Source organism: Strix uralensis, chromosome 4 (genome assembly GCF_047716275.1).
Source record: "Strix uralensis isolate ZFMK-TIS-50842 chromosome 4, bStrUra1, whole genome shotgun sequence".
Classification (NCBI taxonomy): domain Eukaryota; kingdom Metazoa; phylum Chordata; class Aves; order Strigiformes; family Strigidae; genus Strix; species Strix uralensis.
The window spans coordinates 117,468,274-117,489,597 of NC_133975.1; the positions used below are offsets into that span (position 1 = coordinate 117,468,274).

The 21,324-nt window shown below is 38.8% G+C and overlaps 1 protein-coding gene across 9 annotated transcripts in view; it reads left to right on the plus strand.

The window, feature by feature from the left end:
• Nucleotides 1-2,208: 2,208 nt before the first annotated feature.
• The window catches only part of PAPOLA (poly(A) polymerase alpha), a 47,732-nt gene continuing 28,616 nt past the window's right edge, over nt 2,209-21,324 (plus strand). For 4 of the 9 annotated variants that reach the window (XR_012628952.1, XM_074868737.1, XM_074868744.1 and 1 more), the window contains exons 1-7: nt 2,211-2,545; nt 12,927-13,097; nt 13,708-13,774; nt 15,197-15,278; nt 15,769-15,878; nt 17,826-17,879; nt 20,987-21,098. Coding sequence is in view for 8 of the 9 variants with exons in the window: in XM_074868737.1 (XP_074724838.1) it covers nt 2,538-2,545; nt 12,927-13,097; nt 13,708-13,774; nt 15,197-15,278; nt 15,769-15,878; nt 17,826-17,879; nt 20,987-21,098 (604 nt within the window). In the remaining variant the exon portion in view is untranslated. Of the gene's footprint in view, nt 2,546-12,926; nt 13,098-13,707; nt 13,775-15,196; nt 15,279-15,768; nt 15,879-17,825; nt 17,880-20,986; nt 21,099-21,324 lie in introns of all 9 variants that reach the window. The other 5 variants (XM_074868738.1, XM_074868740.1, XM_074868739.1 and 2 more) reach the window with 5 other exon arrangements.

Genomic DNA, 21,324 nt, shown 5'->3' on the forward strand with positions numbered 1-21,324 from the left:
TGGCATCCTGGCTTGTATCAGAAATAGCGTGGCCAGCAGGGACAGGGAAGTGATCTTGCCCCTGTGCTCGGCACTGGTGAGGCCGCACCTCGATTACTGTGTTCAGTTTTGGGCCCCTCACTACAAAAAGGACATTGAATTACTCGAGTGTGTCCAGAGAAGGGCAACGAAGCTGGCGCAGGGTCTGGAGCACATGTCATACGAGGAGCGGCTGAGGGAACTGGGGTTGTTTAGTCTGGAGAAGAGGAGGCTGAGGGGAGACCTCATCGCCCTCTACAGCTACCTGAAAGGAGGTTGCAGAGAACTGGGGATGAGTCTCTTTAACAGCGTAATAAGCGATAGGACAAGAGGAAATGGCCTCAAGTTGCACCAGAGAAGGTTTAGACTGGATATTAGGAAGCATTTCTTTACAGAACGGGTTGTTGGGTGTTGGAATGGGCTGCCCAGGGAGGTGGTGGAGTCCCCATCCCTGGAGGTGTTTGAGAGTCGGGTTGACATAGTGCTGAGGGATATGGTGTAGTTGGGAACTGTCAGTGTTAGGTTAATGGTTGGACTGGATGATCTTCAAGGTCCTTTCCAACCTAGACGATTCTGTGATTTCTATTCGAGCAATATATTCTTGACCTGATCCATAGCGGATATAGGTAGCTAGCCTGAGAAAAACTTTTCTTAACAAAAAAACCAAAAAAGAACAAAAAAAAAGTGTTTTCACTGAAAATGTAAATAAATAGAATCAGCAAGCTCTTATTTCCCCTCTGTGCTATCAGGAGGCAAGAAGTCACAACACATAGTCTCCTTGTGCTGCACTGAAGACTGGCTGGTAAACAGTTTATTAGCATAGTTTTGTCATAAAACCTGGGGTTTTCTTCGGTGTCAAACAAATGGGTGTAGTTCTCATTTAATTATCTTCATAATTCAGTATTTGGTATGTTTTTTACCAAGTCTTGAACAATCTAGACTTTGCAGCACGTGGCTGTCACTCCCTTTTTTATGTACCTCTTATGTACCTTTTTTATGTACCTTCATGTACCTCTCACAGAAACTGTCAATATCTATGGTGACTGAGCAAAAAGTGATAATGTATTTGGTGTGAAACATACAGGAGTTTGACAAAACAGAAAGAAAGGACTGTTTGGGAGAAGGGAGGGGGGGAAAGAGGAAGAACTGAAGGAATGATCTTGTTTTATCCATTATGTATTAGAATTTTAGATTTATTAATGCCCAATGTTCTTATTCAGATATATTAGTAATTTTACAGAGTCTTAATTGTGTTCACAATCACACAGCACAATCAGTGATAACAGCCAGAACAGGCTGCCAGTCTAAATTACCATTTACCAGGTAAGGCACTTGAAGATGAAATAATCTGTAATTTTAGAGAAATTTTTAGTTTGAGAGTCCCGGTTTTGAGTCGAGGACACTAAAAAAACCTGTTTGTGTCGAGTTGTTTTAATACATTTACTTTTCTAACAAGAAATTTTTGAGCTGATCTGTAATTTTTTTTCTTTAAAATTTTATGAAATTTATGCATTCTATCACACGCAGAGCTTTCAAAAGCAATTACTGGAAAAGTATCTCTTTGCTTTGTGTGGGGCATAAAAACCAAAACAAGCCCGATGCAGGTAACAAGGTACGCAGCGCGCTGGCTCTGAAGGGGAACCCTTCACTTTCGAGGCACAGAGCGGGGGACCGCAGCGGGTTGCGCTCGGCCCGCGGCAGCCGGTTACAAGCCCCACCGTGCCTCCCCGGGGCTGTCGGCAGCGGCGGCCGCCCCGCTCCTCGGCGCCTCCCCGCAGGCAGCCGGGGAGCCGCTGGCCCGGCGGCGGGAGCGGCCCACGCCAGGGCCCTTCGGGCGGCTTGTTGAGGTGACGCGAGGGCCTCTCGGCGCGTGAGTGTCCGTGGCAATTCAGGCCCGCGCCTTCCCCCGCTCGGAACCCGCCGGTGCCCAGCGACGCCCTCGCTTGCGCCGAAGGCGGCGCGGCGGCCCCGAGCCACGTCCCCGCCCCGGCCGGGACGCCCCGGTCGCCTCCGGTCTCGCCCGGCATGAACCCGGCGCCGCCGCGCCGCGCCGCGCGCACGCGCCGCCTCACAGCCGTTAGCGCTTTGTTTTTAACCCGGCGCCCGTCGACCCGCCAGGCCTACAGCCCCCAGGGGGCCCCGCGGCGCTGCGGCCGCCTGAGCGTGCGCGGGCGAGTGAGCGTGCGCCGCGTGCGGGGGTGGCCGCGCCGCTGCGTCAGGCCCCCCCCGGTCTAGAACGTCGCTTTGGTAGCGTCCGGGCGCCATGTTAGAAGGCCGGAGGGGAAGAGGAAAGTGAAGCGGCGGCGGCCGGGCCTAGCGAACGGCTTTCTCCTCCTTCTAAGGCCTGACCCCGGCCCGTACCATGGTCACGATTCCCGCTTCCTGGCGGGACGAGTGACCGGTCCGGAGGCGGCAGTGGTGGGGGAGGACGAAGAAGAAGAGGAGGAGGGAGAAGGGGACGACGCGGTGGTGGTGGCGGCGGCGGCGGCGGAGGAGGAGGAGGAGGGGCCGGAGAGACGATGCCGTTGTAAGTTGGAAAGCTCGCGGAGTGTCTTACAGGCCCGTGTTCTGCCGGCCCTTACTCAGCGCTGTCCTCGCAGCGCCCCGTGCTCCCTGCCCGCTCGGGCCCTTCCTGCTGGCTTTCGCCCTTCCCCCTCCCGCCTGTCCCCCCCTCCGGTCCCGGGCTCTTCCGGTGCCGCAGTGTGAGGGGCTGTGGATCCGATGCTCTCCGCTCAGCCCCCGAGCAGCTGCCTGTCTGCTTTCTTGTCGTGTCCCCCCGTCCCCATCGTTACGAGTCCCGAAGGAGATGCTGATGTGGCCTTTACGTTGTTGTTGTTTTCTCCTTCGCGATCTCATAACGGCAAGCGTGAGCGGCCGGGTGGCCGTGGGGCGGGTGTCTGCGGTGGCCCTCTCCGGCCCGCTGTTGAGTCAGGCCGGAGGAAGCGGCGGAGTGCCGCACAGTTATCCCTTCCTCGCCCTGGCCGCAAAAGATGAACCTCTGTATCTCTCAAGAGTCCCGACAAAGCCTCTCCCCCCGTAGCCGCGCGAACGGTTTTCCCTGTTCCGGGGGCAGGAGAGACCCAGGCGCGGGTTCTAACAGGCGGCCCGGGCTGAGCCCGCCGTCCCTGCCGAACGCACCCGCTCCTCGGGGGCTCCCCACCGCCGAGCCGCGGCGGGCAGCGCGGCGCCGGCCCGCGCAGGCAGCGCCCCCTGGCCGGCAGTGGCGGGCGGCGGGACCCAGCCCCCCCCCCCCCCCCCCCCGGCCATTCCGCCGCCGGGACGCCGGGGGGCTTTCTCCCTGGAAAAGCGGGCCTTGTGCTTTGGCCTTGCCGTGCTGTAACCTTGCTCGTAGTCATGAATAATGAAGTGGGACGCAATTTCATCCCAGTTTCTTCGCCGATTTCCTTCACCCCCCCCGCTTCCCCCCCTCCCCCCCATTTTCTCGTCTGTTTTTTTTCCTTGCTGACGTTTTGACGGCTCCGGGTTGAGACGACAAAACTTTCAGCTCCTCAGTTCCGCAGTACATAATATTAGTGTTTTATTATCCCATATAAGTCGAGGGAACCGGCGATAGAACCGGTGGACAAGGGGCTTTTGAGAACAAGGCATGTTTATTTTATATGCTCGGTTCGGTTTTTTGGTTGGTAGTGGTTTGGGTTTTATTTTGCCATTGAAGGAAAAATACAAACAATTTGGGATTATTCGCTATTGTTTCACTACTATTATTTAGGATTATTCAGTGTTGTTTTAAATGTAAACTTTATGTGAAGAATAACAATGTTTGCCTGTTGTGCTTGTTTTATTCAGTCTAAAATACTGCTAAGTTAGTCGTGGGGTAGATAATACAAGACAATTTTTAAGAGTTTATGGCAGGAAAAATAGTGGGTGAACGCAGAAAGGAAAATGGTTATGTCAAGTAGTTTCTAATGCTCATATAATGAGGCTGCAATGTCTTTATCGATAAGTTTTGCACATGTTCATTATGGCAATGAAAAATTACCAGAAACCAGCTTTGAAGTTGGCTAGGCTTTTTGGCCTCAGGAAAATGAGAGGGTGTTTACTGTGCCTGCTTTTATTCTTAGTTTATTTTGTTGTGACTTTATAAATTCCAAATGCTTAATAACATTTTAAAGTTTGGGCTACTTTTATGAGTTGTAATAATAGCGATCTTCAACTTTGACAAGTTTGAAATGACGTGATCATTTTTCATAATGTAGATGTTTGATACTTTAAACTCTTAAATAACGTTAGTTACATTTCCTCTAATATATTGCTATTTTCAGTATAAACATTACATGGCAACTTCACTAATGCAGGAGTTTTAGTTAGGAAAAGCAAAGATTTCTTGGATTCTGCATTTGTTCTGTCATTTGTATGTTTGGAATGATTGATTTTGTATTATTCAGTCAAGACTTCAAAGTGAATATTGTAATGCTAGTAAGCTGCAATGCTAGTAACGTTAATACTTGAGTTTATGAAGTGATACTTCTAACAAGTTTAGAGGGAAAAAAAAACAGGCGAGTTTTTTACAGTTGATGCTTTAATGCTTTTGGATTATAATCTTTTTGAGTGAGAGTCGAACAACCCTATGTCACTGCCAAACTTTCAAGATTACAAACAAAATACTTTTTTTTTTTTCCTGACCTTTCAAGGCATCCTTTAAACTCCATTTTTTAGGGTGTGTTTACAATTGACAGGCCTAGTCAGAGCTGATCTCCCATACAATCAGAGGCTGTCATCACTCTTCACTTGAAAAGCATTAGTTCAGAGTTCTCAAGAGCTATACAGCATCGTTGGTACTGCACTGTGTGTGTATGTGTGCGTATTTCGCTTAGCAGTATGGTAAAAAAACGATAGAAACAAGCACATTATTTAAGTACAAGGCACATCAGTAGTAAGAGAGCAAACTTGGCTTCTGCTGATGCTGATAGCTGGCATTTGCAAAAGCCTTTTAATGTTTAAAAAATATACTAAATTTATCCTAAGAATTTACGTGACTTTTTGTCACAGTTCTCATTAATCTTTCTTGTGTGAAGAGATAGCAATTGCCTAATGGAAAACTCTTTAACTGTCAGTTGTTCAAAAAAGCTGATTAGAAACGAAGATGAATGTTACAAAGATACATTTTAGTGAACTGCTAGGTACAGAATGTTCCTGTGCGTTATCTGAAACGTAAGATGCTAGGGAGAAATGAAGCTCACTAAGCTGTTGGTGTGTTTTGGTTAGGGCTAGGTTCTATGCGGAAAGGCTACTGGCTCAGGGAAGCAGCAGCTATGTTTATGTGAATTGATGATGTAGTCATTTTATATAACCTGTGCCTTTTTGACCCTCAGAATAGAGGAGCAGCACCATGAATCTGTTCCTTGTTAAGTTACTGATATTGCCTTACAGCTTCTTTACCGAACTTCCATGTCTGCTGAAATCGTTGCAAAAGACTACTTTTTTTTTTAACCAGAAGTGGGAAAGTGCATTGAGTCATATATCCGAACATTTAAGTGGCATAAATTTTAACTATTGTTGGTATTGGTAACTTCCATATTAGACTTTTGGAAAGTCATTAATTTTTTTTCCAGTCTTTATTGTAGACAGTCAAGCTTATTCTCACTTCTGAAGTAAGACTTTTTATATGCTTTCTTTCACTGAACTTTGCTTTAGACATATGCAAAGTCATTGTTTTCCTTGCTTTTAATTTGTGACTGTCAACTTATATGCCAGAAGTACAACACTATGTTTAAAACTGCTTGTACTGATTGGGAGTGAATAAATAGTATGTTTCTGAACAGAGAGAGCTTGTGTTTTTATAGGCTGTTTTGGAAGGAATTAAATTATTCCAAACTTTAGAAAGGATAGGACCTACTTTAGAAGAACAGTTGCCTTAAAGTGATGCCTTTGTTAATCAAGAAGAAAATAATCTAAAAATCTATACTGAGGTCTAATTTGTTAGATGTAATACAGAGGAACTGTATGGCAAGTATATGTGGTTTAGCAGTAGTTTTCAGTCTTCTAATGTCACTCTTAAAAAAGACTGAGTTTATATCTGTTAACATGCAGGTACTGCACAGAACTTGGAAACCCGGTTATTTTGGACTGAGCAGATTTCACTGCTGAGACACATTAATTTCTTACAGTGAAATGCTTCATGGGAGTTCTGGTTCTTGGTTTGATACTTCCTGATATCTTCTGATTCAACCTTACTGAATTTCTTAAATTGCTACCTCTGGATTTTTTTTTTTGTCTCCAGAATAGCAATAAACCTCATTTTTGGTTCAAGTGCTGCCTGCAGAGTTCAGTAGTAGGAATTTCTTTAGTTTAATCTTGAGAAACTTCCTGAAACTGTTGTTAGTAAGAATGTTGTGGATGGGTGTGTGTTTGGACACACTATCTTCACTATTCCTATGTACAAACAGAAGAGTCAGAACTGAGGAATGAGTCAAAAGTTAGCAGAATGGGTATGAATGTTCATTCTTTTGCCATAGCTAAGTCTCTTCTTCCATAGGTCGGTTGCCTGTCATTGCTTGGATACCCGTGTTCAGATCTATTTTGGGTATCTTGAACATCTCATACTGACAGTTGAAAACTTAATTCATGGTCTAAATGATCCAGTAATTTTCTCCTAGATATTATAACTTCTGTTTGGGAAGGACAGCTGGATTGTCTTAACCACTTAAAGTGTATGTTCCCCAGTAACTGGTTTGCACATACTTCATTAAGATTTCCTGCCTAGATTTCTGAAGTTCTGTGCGGAGTGACGGTGTTAGCATTAAGCCAGAAACTTTAATCTGAAATTGCCGAAGTCCTTTGTTGGAGGAGACTTCAAAACAAGCAGATAAAACCCCCTCAAAATGCTTCCTCTGAAATCTGACACAATGGAGCTTGCCTTTGTGAATTTAGCTCAAACTGATTGACCAGATGGTGTGATGACCAGTGTGGCTTCAGGAGTCTGACTTGGGTGTCTTACATCAGTAAATAAGAAAGACTCAATTTTACTGAGGTAATCAGTAGAGGCAAATAGAGAAGAGAGGATAATCACTGAGATTCCTTAAATTGTGTATTTTGTCTTGGTATTTGGAGGCAAGACTGAGCCAAACAAAAGTCCTGACTGAAGTTAAAAGTTTAAAGTTAACGTTCTGTGGGTTGTTTGCGCTATTTTAAGACACTTAACAGTCCGTGGTTTCTCTTGCTTCACCAAGTGCTGGCCTTACTGTCTGGACAAACTTATTTCTCATCTGAGGTTTAGTGATCCATGAAAATACATGACTTCTAGCAAAGGCAAGGATTGATGGCCAAAAGCTGGAAGGGATTTTTGCATGCACTTGGCACACATTTAGATGAGTTAGATCTTGGGTAGTTAAGATCTGTTTCAGAGTGGATGAGAGAGGAGTTTTAAACTTATGCAGGATTTAAATGGTTACAATTTGTTAAATATTTTGGCACCTGTTTTTAATATTTCAGTTGTTTGTGTTGTCTTTTATTTCTGTGAAGCATCCCAGATTTCAGGAGTATGATGATTAGATAATTTAGTGCTGATTGGAACTGTATTTTCTTTGTGGTAAGAGGCATAAAATCTTAACTCAAATAACACGATAAAAATGTAACCTGTAGAACTGAGGTAGAATATTGGGAGTGAAAAGGAAAAAGTGCTCGGAACGACAGGGGTTTCCAAGTGGGGGTAGCAAGAGGGTTAAATATAAAGCATGCTTGAAAAAGAAGTTTGTGACAGGATTCTTGTTTCTTCTGAGGAGGGAGAAAGGTTCCAGTGTTGTAAAAGAAAACAATACAGTACTTGGAATTTGTATCTAACTCTGTCACCTGTGGGGCAGTGTTAAATAGATACACCTGTATTTGCTCCAAGTCTGTTTTCAGTTTACATGGATGTGTGTTCAGGGTGTAACCTGATCTTTAAAAGATGCGTTGGAAAGTTTTTTTCCTTATCTCACAATCTTCCCCCCTTTACCTTAGAACAATGTGTAGTCACTTGCATTTGAAGGACTTTAAAAGTGTATAGCTCTGGAAACCTTAAAGCCTGGTAGAAACTTTATTCGTGGTTTGTTGTTGGGTTGTTTTTTTTTTCTTTCCCTTCCCCTTCTGCCCTCTGTAAAATGGTTCTAGCAGTGGACATATTACCAGGGTCTGTTCTTTTAAAATCAGTAGTTACTGGCAATAGTGTAAGAAAATACTGCCTACCAAAACGTTGGGTTCTGAAGAAGTCGTTTAGCTGTACTGCTGTCAGCTTAGTACAGACTAGAATTTTGTGTGTGTTTGTGGGAAAAAGTACACGTGCATTTCTCTGAGATGAGGTTAATTAATATTTGAATGTGAAATATTGGATTATAACACTTTAGAATTAAACCACTGTAGCTGTGCCCAATTTGCAGGTGGTTTCAATTGTCAGCATACGCTCTTCAAAAATTCAGGTCAAATCAGGGCATCAACAATAGCATGTTAAACTTTACATAATTTTCTGCAACATTACTTTGTATTTGTGACAGGTAGCTCATATTCATAGCAGAGTGAGAGCAAGATCTTTATGTGTATATGTGGTTGACTAGCAACAAATAAACATAAAAGTTCCAAACTTAATTGTCTTGGTGATGTTAAAAAGCTTTGCTTGTTTTTTGTTTGTGTTTGTTTTTTTTTTTAAAAAAGCAAGATGTATCCGTGCTTTGAGTAGAGTGTCAGACCTTGACAAGGTCTGCCAAATCTGCCTCTGCTGTTGTCAAGATTGAGTAGCTGGCATGGGACTTTGTTGCTGTTTAATATACTTTGATTTTTTTTGTTAATGCTTAACTTCAATGACTATCAGATTTGACATACCACCAAGGTATTGACCGGCCCCCCGCTTAACTTCCCTAATCCTCTCAGGTAGAATGTTAGCATTGATACTTACCTGTCCTTTCTCTTGGAATAAATTTCGTAGTTTAAACTAAGGGATTCCCCAAGTAATATATCATGACATGTCACAGATGATAACTATGTCCATATGTCTTTTCAAGAGGGAAGATACTGGAATAGAGTCTGATTTTCATGTATTTAGGAAAAAGTGAAAGATAAGTCTAAGAGTGTTCATCATAAGTGTTTTCTGGCTAAAATGTAACATGTAAATACAACATTAAAGTTGGAAAAATCAGCACTTAAAGCTTATTTCTCAGTGATAATTTACTCTTAAGAAAGCAGCAAGCAAATGCTTTATTTGAAGTTTCTTGGTTTTGTGGGAGGTAGGGGCTGGGGAGAGAATATACCTTTACTTGTTTGTTTTACAGTAACTTACCTGACTTGCTGTCATTTAAATGAATGAACATGGGTTACCTAGCACTAGTTAATTGTATCCTTAAAGGAGTTTAACAAACTTTTTTGCCAAATACCATTTTTTTCTGTCATTTTACAAAGTCACTGTTCTGATACCTTCTGGTGTGCTACAGAAACCTTACACCTGCTGAAGTTAAGGCTAGTCTAAACAATTGAGCTTCAATTTAAATATTTTTAGCTGGGAATAACCTATATTCTCTTCAGTACTAATATACGTTAAAATGTAAGCTTCATTATATCTTCTGGAGTTGTAAAATCTTCTAGACGGCAGCTGTGCTGAGAATTGTTAAGTACAATCCCAGTGTTCTTATTAACTCCTCAGCCTTCAAACACAGGTGAAACTTCCGTAGGAAGGTCCTGTGCTGATGACAGCATCCTTATTTCATTCTTACAAAATACATTAATATAAAAGCAGTAACTGTAAAAACTGTAACTGTTTTTGTGTAACAATTCCCAAAGATGTGTATCAGGTGATTGATTTAGTAGGTGTTTAAAACTGTTTCTGTTGTGAACAGTTTCAAAGCTTACTTTGTGCCCTGTGACCATGTTCTACTGTCCCGTAGAGGTTGGAGATAATAATGGTTTACATCATGTCAACATGATGTTTTGTGAAAACAGACCTGCACATTGCGCTGCCAGGGTTATGCTGTAAACCAGATCAGGGAGATCTGATGCTTGGTTGGTTTTTATGTATTGTAATTTTGGGGGCAAGGTGATGGATTATTTTTAAATTCTCAGATTGGTGAAGCATGGCCCTTACAAGCAGGTAGAAGGCAAGAGGGCTCCGTCACCATTGTTGACTTCAGGAGTCTGCTTCACAGAATCTGGGTCTGAGTGACATTGAGTCTTTTCTTGAAATCTAGTAATGGCGTCTGCCAGGCTGTGTTTTGCCAGTCCTGTGGATGAAGTCTAATATCTGTTGAATTGGGTACAGTTTCTAGTTATGGATGGCTGAAAATTACAGTCAGACCATCAGGAAATTGTTATACAAAACTAAAATATTGATTGATTTATATTACTGCTTTTAAAACCTGTAAAACCAAACTGCGAAATCTTAAATTAAAAGGCAAATTTATTTTTTCAAATTAACAGTTGGCAAAAGGGGAGAAGTTGTAGTTCAAATTTGACTACTTGCTTTGTGGTATAAGTAAAAATAATCATAATATCCAAAGGTTGTTCATGTATTGAGGCCATTTGTTTTCTGACTGCTTTTTTTTTTAGTAGCAGCTAAGTGGCTGAAGCTACTATTTGTGTTGACATTCATTAGGTGATTAAAACCTCTTAGCTGAAGGAAACAATGTCAAATAATGTTCCCAGATATGATTACTTGGGGGTTGTTTTTTTAATGTACAGTTTTTAGTATTACTGTTCCTGCTTTGCTTTTTTTCCCTTTTGCTAACAAGTGAAGATACAAATGTGCTAGAACTTGCTTTCCGAGACACTTGCCTTGCAACTGAATTCTTGACTTAAGACAAATTACATTACTTAGAGTAGTTTTTAAATGGGTTCAACTTGTGGAAAATTATATTAAGTTTTGTTGATTCTTGTCAATTTTAAGTTCTTTTGTAATACCTAGCCTTCATGGAAATGAGGAATGAAATCCTGAGGACATGATGACAACAGATTATGGAAGTAAAAGTGAAGTTGTACTGTAGTTTTTTTACACATAATAATTTTTCAGGCTAACTACACATTTCTTGTCTTGAATGATAGAAATAGTATAACATGTATAAAGATGAAGGACTGACAACACAGCAATATACAGAGGAATGTGCCAAGAATGGGACTCTCACATAAGCTGTCAGCTTGAATTTTTGACATGGAGAATTCTCTTTTCTTTAGACTTTATGACAATTGAAGGAGATCAGACTGATGATAAAGCTTTTTGCCCTAGTAAAATAAATTCGGGGAAAAAATATATTAATACATAATCTGAATTAAAAATATTAGTTATACATTTGGTATTAAACAAAATGTTACTTTACACCTTCGAGAGGGAGTAATTTATGTAGTAAGAAGATAACTTAATGCAGATGTAATGCTTATACACAAACATTCCTTTAACTTTCAGGTAATACTTGCTTTAACTTTTGGTAAGGCTTTTTGAATAGGTGTTGATATAATAGTCATGTTTTCTGAAATGTGTATTTTGATGAGAGATCGTAATGTTTTTGTTGGTCTCTGAATGGTTGATTAATTAACAAGTTGGTTTCAGAAAAGAAGTTTTTCATTACATTTAAAACCAACGCTTTGTCATTTTCAAAAATCAAAGGTCGTGGAATAATATTCACAATTTAAAGGAAAGTTATCTATATATCAATATGAAACTATATTAAATGCTGCAAGTAATCTTTAGAGGTTTATAAATACAGATTTATGTAGTATATTTTTTTAAACCTGGGACGTATAAGACCAAGACTGTTCTTAAACTTAAAAGCTGTCTATCTTAAATGTTAAAGTATATAACTTATTGTACAATACTAAATATGCTTAAGAATTTTTTTTAATGGCTACCTGTTCTAGTACCAGTTTAAGAAAGTTTTAGCTCTACAGGTATGGCATGCAGTAATCATTTGAATACAAACACTTGTATGTTACACAGGACCAAGCTTAGTTTTGAAACAAGCTTACTAGCCTTAAAGCTCAAACTGTTCCGAAAATAAGGCTATGTTTAAATGTCACAAACAAATATATGCTTATTGTGAAAAACTGCATGGCAGTTTTTGATGCTGGATGCTCATCTAGGAACGCTGTTACTAGTTCTGACAATATGATGATAACTTTGCGTTTGTGTTTCTGCTCAAGTTCTTTTGTGTGGTCCCATCTCCTTGCTTGCAACGTTGAAATATGGGGGTTTAACGTGAGAGTATCATCTTTGTGCTTGAGGTTTGGCTCCATATCTTTCTGTTTGGCTTGAAAAGTGCAAGGCAGGGATGCTAGAGGGCTTGTAATTGAACTGTTTACTAGTGGACTAGGTCCTAGCAGATTTAACCCATTGTGGTGGGTTAGGTTTACTTTAGGCTTACTTTCCTATTTAGAGAAATATGAAGTAAAATGACATGTTAAGGAAACGTGAGAGATGTGGAGAGGGTACTGCTTACATCCTTGGTACTTGTGCTAGACAAAGTCTAGCACAAACCTGATATTCTCCCCCTACCCCTCTCACTAAGCAAGGCTCTATGTAATATTGCCAACATAGATTGAGCTGACATTGTTTGTCTAACCATCCTGTTCTGCTGGCCAGCAGAGAAGTCAGCTTAAAGCTAACTGTATGATGCTGGTGGGCTCCAAATATACTTAGGCCTCCATATTTAGGTGAGTGTTTTGAGTGTGTGAAGTCAGCTGATGTAAAAGATCATGCCTCATAGCAACTTGTAACCCTGCAATCAGTATTTAGAGTTGGAAAAAGGTAATTCTGTTGTTGGCCTTAATAACACAGATTTAACACTGATTGATCTGGGATGCAAATGCTAACAGTAGGCTTAACTTTTTATTTCCTTAGTATGTGTCTCTTGTCTGCTACTCTGATGAGAAAAAATAATTAAAAAAAAATATTTTTTGTTTTGTTTCTGTCAGTAACTTTATCTAATTGCCTTTATTAGTCCCATTACAACCCAGGGATCACAAACACAGCAACTACAGAAGCATTATGGCATTACCTCACCTATCAGTTTAGCTGCCCCCAAGGAGTTTGACTGCATGCTTACCCAGAAATTAATCGAAACCCTAAAACCGTATGGTGTATTTGAAGAGGAAGAAGAACTGCAACGCAGGTGAGTAAATACTCCCTCTAGCAGTGGTTTTCTCCTATCTTGAGGTTCATGTAGTTGACTACTGAACCCCCAGCATGTTTATGTTCTTTCAAATGTTTTCTTAAAAGCCTAGTGGAATTTTAAGCTTGACTTTTGTCGCCTCAAAAGGAGTGTCTCAGAACACAGAAAGGAATTAAAATGGCCTTTAAATTTTGGAGGCTGGCTTGCATGTTGTTTTCCCTTCATAACTGCTGTAGTGGCCCCCTATACTCTATTAAGCTTTCTAGAGTTTTTTACTCTCAGTACTGCTTTTCACTGTTCTTTTAGGTGCATGTGTTTTATGAATTAAGGTTTTATTTTGAAAGTGAGTAGAATTCATATATCTAGAATGTGTGTAGGCCTTGCATGCTTGCATTTTTTCTGAGCTTAAATCACTCAAACAGCTTTAAAGGGGAAAAATTAGTGGCAGTGTTGTAAGAGTGACTTTGTTCCTGAGTGTATATATAAGATCTGTAATTAAATCTGCCATGTTACTGTAGTTGACTTACCATGTAAAGATGATAAGGGGCTTAAAAAATGCTGATAATTTGGTCTAAGTTCATGACCTGTGATTCTGCTGTTATATTCACAGGATTCTAATTTTGGGAAAATTAAATAACCTGGTAAAGGAATGGATACGGGAAATCAGTGAAAGCAAGGTATGGGTGTATTTTGTGTGGAACTGCTCATACTAAGACTGCTATAAGAAAATTCCAGAATATGTTCCCAGTCTAAACGGGATGATTCTTAGTTTCGGGGATCAAATTTGATCAAATTGGAAAATCAAATAGCAACTTTGTGTAGCTTCTTTTGTTTCCAGGCAGCATCACCCTTTCAAAGTAGAACCTTGTCAGAGAAAGAAACTAATAAAAATTGGAAAAAGTCATGGTAGTTGTAGTAGTAATTTTTGTTTCCTCTTCTACCTAGGTAGAAATATAACTTGACTTTTTTTTTTTTTCAAAATACATATGTATAGTACTATGTTAATTATATGCATAGATTGTTTGGCTTTGTGGACCAGTGCTAGATCCTAAAATGGACTTTTTACAGCTTGATGATCTGTGATCTTTTTCTTCAGTGTCAGTCCTGTAGTGTTACTTTTGTAGACTTTAATAATGATAGTAGTGTTTTTGTCAAGTGTTAGTCCCACCACCACCTTTTTTTGAATGATTATAGGCTTGCAAAAATGTAAAGATGGAAGTGGCTTTTTTTAGGGGTAAAAACCTAATTTTTAAAACTATTTTGCTTTGAATATATTTAGGGTTGTATTTCTTCTGTACACTTCTCTTAAGAAGTGGGAATTTATACATAAGCAAGATTATGGGCGGGGACAACCCTGCTGTATATGTGTTGACCTTTGAAAACCAAATAGTGAGAGTATCCTGACTGGTGTGTGATTGGAAGCTACTTAAGTTAATCCAATATATATATTAAAAATAATTAATTTTTTATTTGTTTTTATCTTTTGCTATGTAACAATTAATGTAAGGCTTCATATTGTAACATTGTATCCTGTTATGAAAGGGTAACTGCCTTTGCCCACAGTACTGTGGATTCAAGAGTTTTTTTGAGGATAGAAATCTAGGAACTTTAGTAGATGTACCTGAAGAATTTTAACATAAAATAAATATCTCTCCCAAAACCAACCTTTTATTTTAAGAATGTAGTATGGGTGTCTCTGAAGGTAATTTAATAAACACCGATACAGTAAAAAGTATTTTTCTGTTGCTTTAAATGGGAACCCATCATCAATTTCTAAGTCAGTCTAAAATGCCTGAGTATTAAGCAAAATGTGTTTAGTGTCCATAATATTTTAAAGCTGTTGCACCTGAAGCGTAGAACTGCTGGAACAATTACCAGGTTTGAGGCAGTAATGTGTAACATAGTTGAAATGTTACAAATAGTTCCCAAGTGGCAAACATACCTCTGTCTTTCCTGTAAATACTAAGGTTATTATTTCAGTAGTAACTACACCTTAAACAACATAAATTTTGTGGAATATTTTTCCTTTTGTTTTAAAACAAATTGTGTGTATCATTATCACTTAAGGTAAAATAACCAATTTTATTTGTTCCATTTAGAATCTTCCACAGTCTGTGATAGAAAATGTTGGAGGAAAAATTTTTACATTTGGATCCTATAGATTAGGGGTTCATACAAAAGGTAACATTTACTTTTGTTATAAAAACTCATGTGTTTGAGCTAATTATGCATCTGTAAATGTCACACTTAAGTAACAAAAACTTGCTGTCTTTTGAAGTGGTGGTAGTTTGTTTTTTTAGTTTCATTCTAAATAAAAGACATGTTCCTATATTATGTTTTTGTCATGGGTTGGGAAACAGACCAAAAAAGTTGGAAATTATTTAAAAATAGTGAAAGTTTTATACTTGGATTGCCATGGTTTGTTCTTTGAAAATTACTACAAATGTTCAACAATTGAAAGAAGAATGTATGTATGTATTCAGTATGCTTAATGGCCATGAACATTTTTTAAACCTTTTTTTTCTGCATTTGGTTTGATTTAGTATGCCTAAAGAAAAGCCATTCTACAGGAAGAGAAACTACATTTTCCTGTTCAGTTTAGAAAAAAATTCTAGCTATTGCTGGTATTTCATGTGTGTGAAGTTTAACTTGTGCTAATAAACAATTTCAGGTGCTGATATTGATGCCCTGTGTGTTGCACCAAGACATGTTGAAAGAAGTGATTTTTTCACATCATTTTATGAAAAGCTGAAACAACAAGAAGAAGTAAAAGATCTGAGGGTATGTGAACTGCCTGATACAGCTAGCTGAACTGGTGATGCTGGAAAGTTAATAGTGAAAGATGATGCATTAAATAAGTAAATATAACTTTACTATTAAGGCTTGCAGTGGATTTTCAGTTAATCTGCAGCAAAGACTATCACCATAGTTGAAATAAATAGAGATTCTTCCAAATTTTCTCTGTTCCCAGTTAATAGAGACACTCATTTAACAATCTGGATGGCAGAATGGTCTCCTAGCATATGTGTTAGTATTGGAAAATTTCTACTTGCTCTCTGGCAGCAGGCAGATGCCTGTGTTAGCTTGAAAAGGATCAGGACCAAGTTCCAGTGGTTTTAATGAAGGTTTTAAAGTATACTGTTGTGCTGCTGTTTCTGTAATTTCATGCTTATATAAGCAATTACAGTGGTTGATATTAACAGCCTTCTGTGTTGGCTGTCAACTGTGCATTTGAAAATGGAAGTTAGATTTTTTTTAATGTGTCTCATTATTAGATACTTGTGCAAGATTTTAGCATGTAAAGATGGAAGATTTCCCTGTAGGAATGGAAGACACACTGATGTACAGTATTTTGTTTCTGTTATACCTAAATGACAAACCTCTCTAGATCAGCTGGTGGGAGCTTTAATCTTCTCAGTGTTGTCTCAGAGTAAATTTTCTCTGCTGCAATTTTTTTTTTTTTTTTTAGATATAGTTGCTGGGAAGTCTTAAGCTTTGTTTCGTTTAGTTCTGCTCCCATAAAATAAATGGAACTGTCTCAGTGGCATTCTTCTTTGTGCATCCGGTAGTTGGTGACTAGGTGACTACCAGGGTAGGAGAAGCATCTGGTGGTAGTACTGTATGCACTGAAACAACTGTTTTGAATGCTGTATTATCTGAACAGTTTTAGTAATCTTTAAATCCACATGTTATAATTAAGATTCTGATTTTCAGATTTCTGATTAACTTTGCTATAAATTCTATCTGTTTCAAGCTAATGTAGTTGATTTAGCAGCAAGGTAGATCAGTGTATGCTAGTCAGTGTAGTTCTGTGGTAATGCAAATAACCTTTAGGTCAGGGTGTCATAACACTTCCAGCTAGGTCTAAGAAAATTTGTACATCTCCGTCTTTAGGGAACCTCGGCTTTCTTAATGGTTGCTCTAGTGAATGAGTCTGAGACACTTGTGAACTTCATATTTTGCTTAGGATCCATCCTGCCAACTAGAAACATCAAGGTTAACTAAGGTTCAGTGCATAGTGTTGTCTCCTCCTTTTGTTAAGAACTAGAACACTCTTAAAACTGCATTTAGCCCTTGCCAATTCCTACATTTCTTAGGTTGAGGTATGCAGTATTCTTTGGTTTTATGAAAGCAGTGCTGCTCAGTTCAGGAAGGTATTACTCCTAGCTGATTGCAGAGAAGACATCAAGTTCCATAGTTTCATCATGGATACTGTTTGTCTAAGTACTTTTTGACCACATTTAGAAAAGATGCTGGAGCTTTGGAGACTGGTGACTTGCTACTGGTTTAGGTGAAGTCTGACTGTGTAGTTAAACAGTTGCCCCTTGTAATTTCTTACAAAATACTGACTGTAGAAGCAATAGAAGTAAGACGCCTCTTAGAGTAAGAATCCCTGTGGGTTGGCCTTAGAATACTTAGAGATGCTGTGAGGAGTAAAAGATGCTTGCTCATGTCTTAAGTGTAGTGAGAGAGATGGACCTTGAGGTAACAGCGGAGCTGGTTGGTATGAATTTGGGTTGTAATTAACATCTAGACAGCTGTAGCACATAGTAGATCAGTGTTTACTGCATAGATCCTCAATGGTGAAGAAAGACATTGCTGACAAAAATGGACCTGAAAGCAGAAAATCATCTGTATAAATTCATCATAATTGTTTAGACCTGCTAGATATTGCTTGTAAATGTTCTTTGCTATACTGAAAATAAAATGTAACTTTTTCCCCCCCAGGCTGTTGAAGAAGCTTTTGTCCCAGTAATTAAACTTTGTTTTGATGGAATAGAGGTAAAGATCATCTTTTATTTTGTTTTGGTAGAACATGGTTAAAGTTTTCAAGATCTCCATAACTCACGTAGTATTCATTAATATGAATGCTATTAAAGTATGACTCCCCTAAGGTCATACCCAAGTTCTTGACAACAGTCCTCACTTGTGTAGTTGAACATGGGGCTTTAAGACTGAAACAAGTCTTTCTTGATGTACTTAAAGCTGTGTGTAGTATCTCCCTGTTCTTTTTTAGGCACTGCTACCCACTTGTACTGATGAGTTTACTGACCTGTAGAGTACCAGTATTGGCATTATTAAGATTTAACATTTAATAGAGATCATATTAATAAATAATGTGGCTTCAATATTTTTTTGGCTACTAATGATTAACTGTCCAAACCTTAAATTAAGATTTACTTCAATACCTTATACTATAGGAAGTTGTGTGATCTTTGATCACTTCTCAGAAATGTACTGCTGAAGGCAAACTCTTCGGATGTCTGTAAACACATGACCAAAACAGTGATTTTGGCACCTGTAGCCTGATGGATCAGCTGTCTTGGAGTGATGAACTTGCTTAACTTGATTTTTACTGTTTTGGGAGAAGTTGCTGAGAAAACAGGAACGCTGCTTTCAAAAGATCCTTTGTTAATCTTTCTCAGACTGTTTTATAGTCAGTCTGTCATCTTTTCTTGGTGACAAGACAAAATCATCTGAACTGTTCATACACACAGTTCATCAGACTTGCAGCTGGATTATGTCAGCCAGTAACTGGTGGGTATAAGAAGGGTACTTCGCAGTGGGGAAAGAACTCCCATGCTAATCTTCTGACACACAATGTGATTTGAAGAGCTGTAGCACTGTACACAAGACTGGACAGTTCATTCTCTCCCAGTCTTGAGTTAAATCTCTGCCTTGCAATTATAATGGTCATTAGTTAAGAGTACTGGCAATTTCTGAGTCTCAGGAAGGTGAACCATCCCCTTTGCCCTCATCCATCCAGCTTTGTTTGTTTGTATTTTCACTGACATTTATGTCAGTTGACACTTAGGCAGAGGGATGTATTTTTTCCAAATGAGAGATGTGCAGAGAAATGTGATACCATGCAATAAGGTAGCCTGTGACTTTGCATCTGTGTTAGCCATTTTATTACTGTCTATATGCAGTTGGTTATTAGGAACATTTTTCTGGACAATTTCTTTTCTGTTTGAGTAGTTTAGGTATTCATTCTAAATATTGAAACTTGCCATAGGCATCCTTTAGTTAGTCTGGTTTTTGTATGGTTTTTTCAATCATTTACGTTCAAGCCATTGTTGTCTCTCCTTTTTAAAAAATGAAATTCAAAATACAAGCTAAGTAAGGAAATAAAAGGATTGTCTGCTATAAGAGTAGTAGTATATATTGTATATAGTATATATAGGATAGCTCCAATATAGTAATTAATGGTGGGTTCTGATGGCTTAGGTTTATGACTGAGACTTAACCCATGTTGCTTGGAAGTACGTGAGAGTTCTCTAGTCTTGAACACTAACTTATCATAAGCACTTGTTTTATATATACAAGTGTTGTTAGGCCACAATTTCTCATGGTTGCATTTGTGCCCAGTATGTCAGTATCAGAAGATTTTTAATCTAATTTTTCTTTTCCTAGTCCAGGCAAAAGGTGTTAGAAATTACTATCTTTTTTGTGGTGATCCTGTCAGTTAAACTTCAGTAGTTTCTGCCAATGCCAGTTTTTACATATATATTTTGTGTTCTTGCTGAAAAGAAACAAGAACCTTGTTGATTTTTTTTTGTTCTTACTCTAGAAAAGGGATTCCCCACCCCCCTCCCCAAATGACATAGGACAGGCTATTCATTTCTTGATTTGAAAAATCCTTTTATTGTCAGTGCACTGTGAATCTTTAGAGGTTTTAGACCTTCTAGACGTCAGAATAGAACTTCAAGCTGAAGTTAATTTTGAACTTGTTTTACACTGAAAAACTAGTACTTTTGACTTAAGTAGAAACTTATACTTGCAGTATAGAATGTTAAGACCACTATTAGAGACTTTAAAATCAAAAGTTCACTAAATACTTCAGAAATTACCTTCCTTTGGAGGAATGCTTCATAGTTTAAAACAGGTGAATGTGAAGTTTTAAGCACCTATGAAAAGTTTTTCACTTTAAGGTATCTTCAGCTTATTTTTACCTGAAATAATTTTAATGTAACTAAAATGGTTTTGTTCTTTGTGCAATAGCATGATGTATTTCATCATCTTGTAGATGAAGTGATACCAGTTTATGATGATTAAAAGTCTTAACTTAGTCAAGGGGGCTTGTTGCCTAGTAGACCAGCTGCTGATGGGCACTTTATATTCTCATCATACTGACTGATACCTAATCTAGGACTGGAAAGGCAAACGTATTTCTCTACTCTTGTGTAATGTCCTTGCTGTGTGTGGAGCAATGTAGAACTCTAGTTCAGTGCCAAATAGTATTTTAGATGTTCTTGACCTAGAAAAGCTATTATGACAAATTATTGCAGAAATAATAGCAAAGAAATTTGACATAACATCAAAATTTTTACAAATTTATACGCTTGCTCGATAGCTTGCTGGATTTTCAGAACTTCCTCTTTTCTGTAATCAGATACGTAGGCTTTTCATAGGTACTGATGCTGTACAGAGGCAGCTAGCTGCATGTGTGCTTTACAGGGCTAGATGGGAAAGCTCTCTTAGTTTTTCTGTAATTCAGTGATAATTTTGAGAATATTCAGGTTAAAACTAGGTTATGTTTTCATGACTTGCCTCTGACGTAGTAAAATTTTGTGTTCTGGACCTAGAAGTGGTGCTTGTCCCCAAATGATTTTTATTTACATTGATGGTTGACATAGTTTTTGTGTGTGCTGGTTCTGTATTGATCTTAATGTGTATTTTATCCTCTTGGAAAAGGAGCCACAAGATAGATGAAACATCTGAAAGTGTTTCTTTTACTGTCTGTGAAGGGTGTTTGTATGTATTGTTTAAAGAGATTATTTGTACTAGGAAGACTACTGTTTTTATTATTAGTAAAACTGATGAAATGTATTACAGAATTCTACAGAAGAAAGAACAGTTTTCTAATGTCTTATCTCTTTTTTTTTAAGATTGATATTTTGTTTGCAAGATTAGCACTGCAAACTATTCCTGAGGACTTAGACCTACGAGACGATAGCCTACTTAAAAATTTAGACATTAGATGCATACGAAGTCTTAATGGTATGTATATACAGTTTTGCATATAAACTTCTAATCTTTTAATAAGTATCCTGGATTGTTTAGTACAGTAGTTTAGTTGTGGACTTGACTGAAAATGTCGCAATTCCATATGTGGAAACAGTCTTAGCCAGTTTTAGGTATTTTTTTTTTCTTTTGAGAGAAGGGTTGTTGCTTGTTGACCAGATTTTTATACATTACTTTTTTTTATTTGGCTAGTAGATGATGC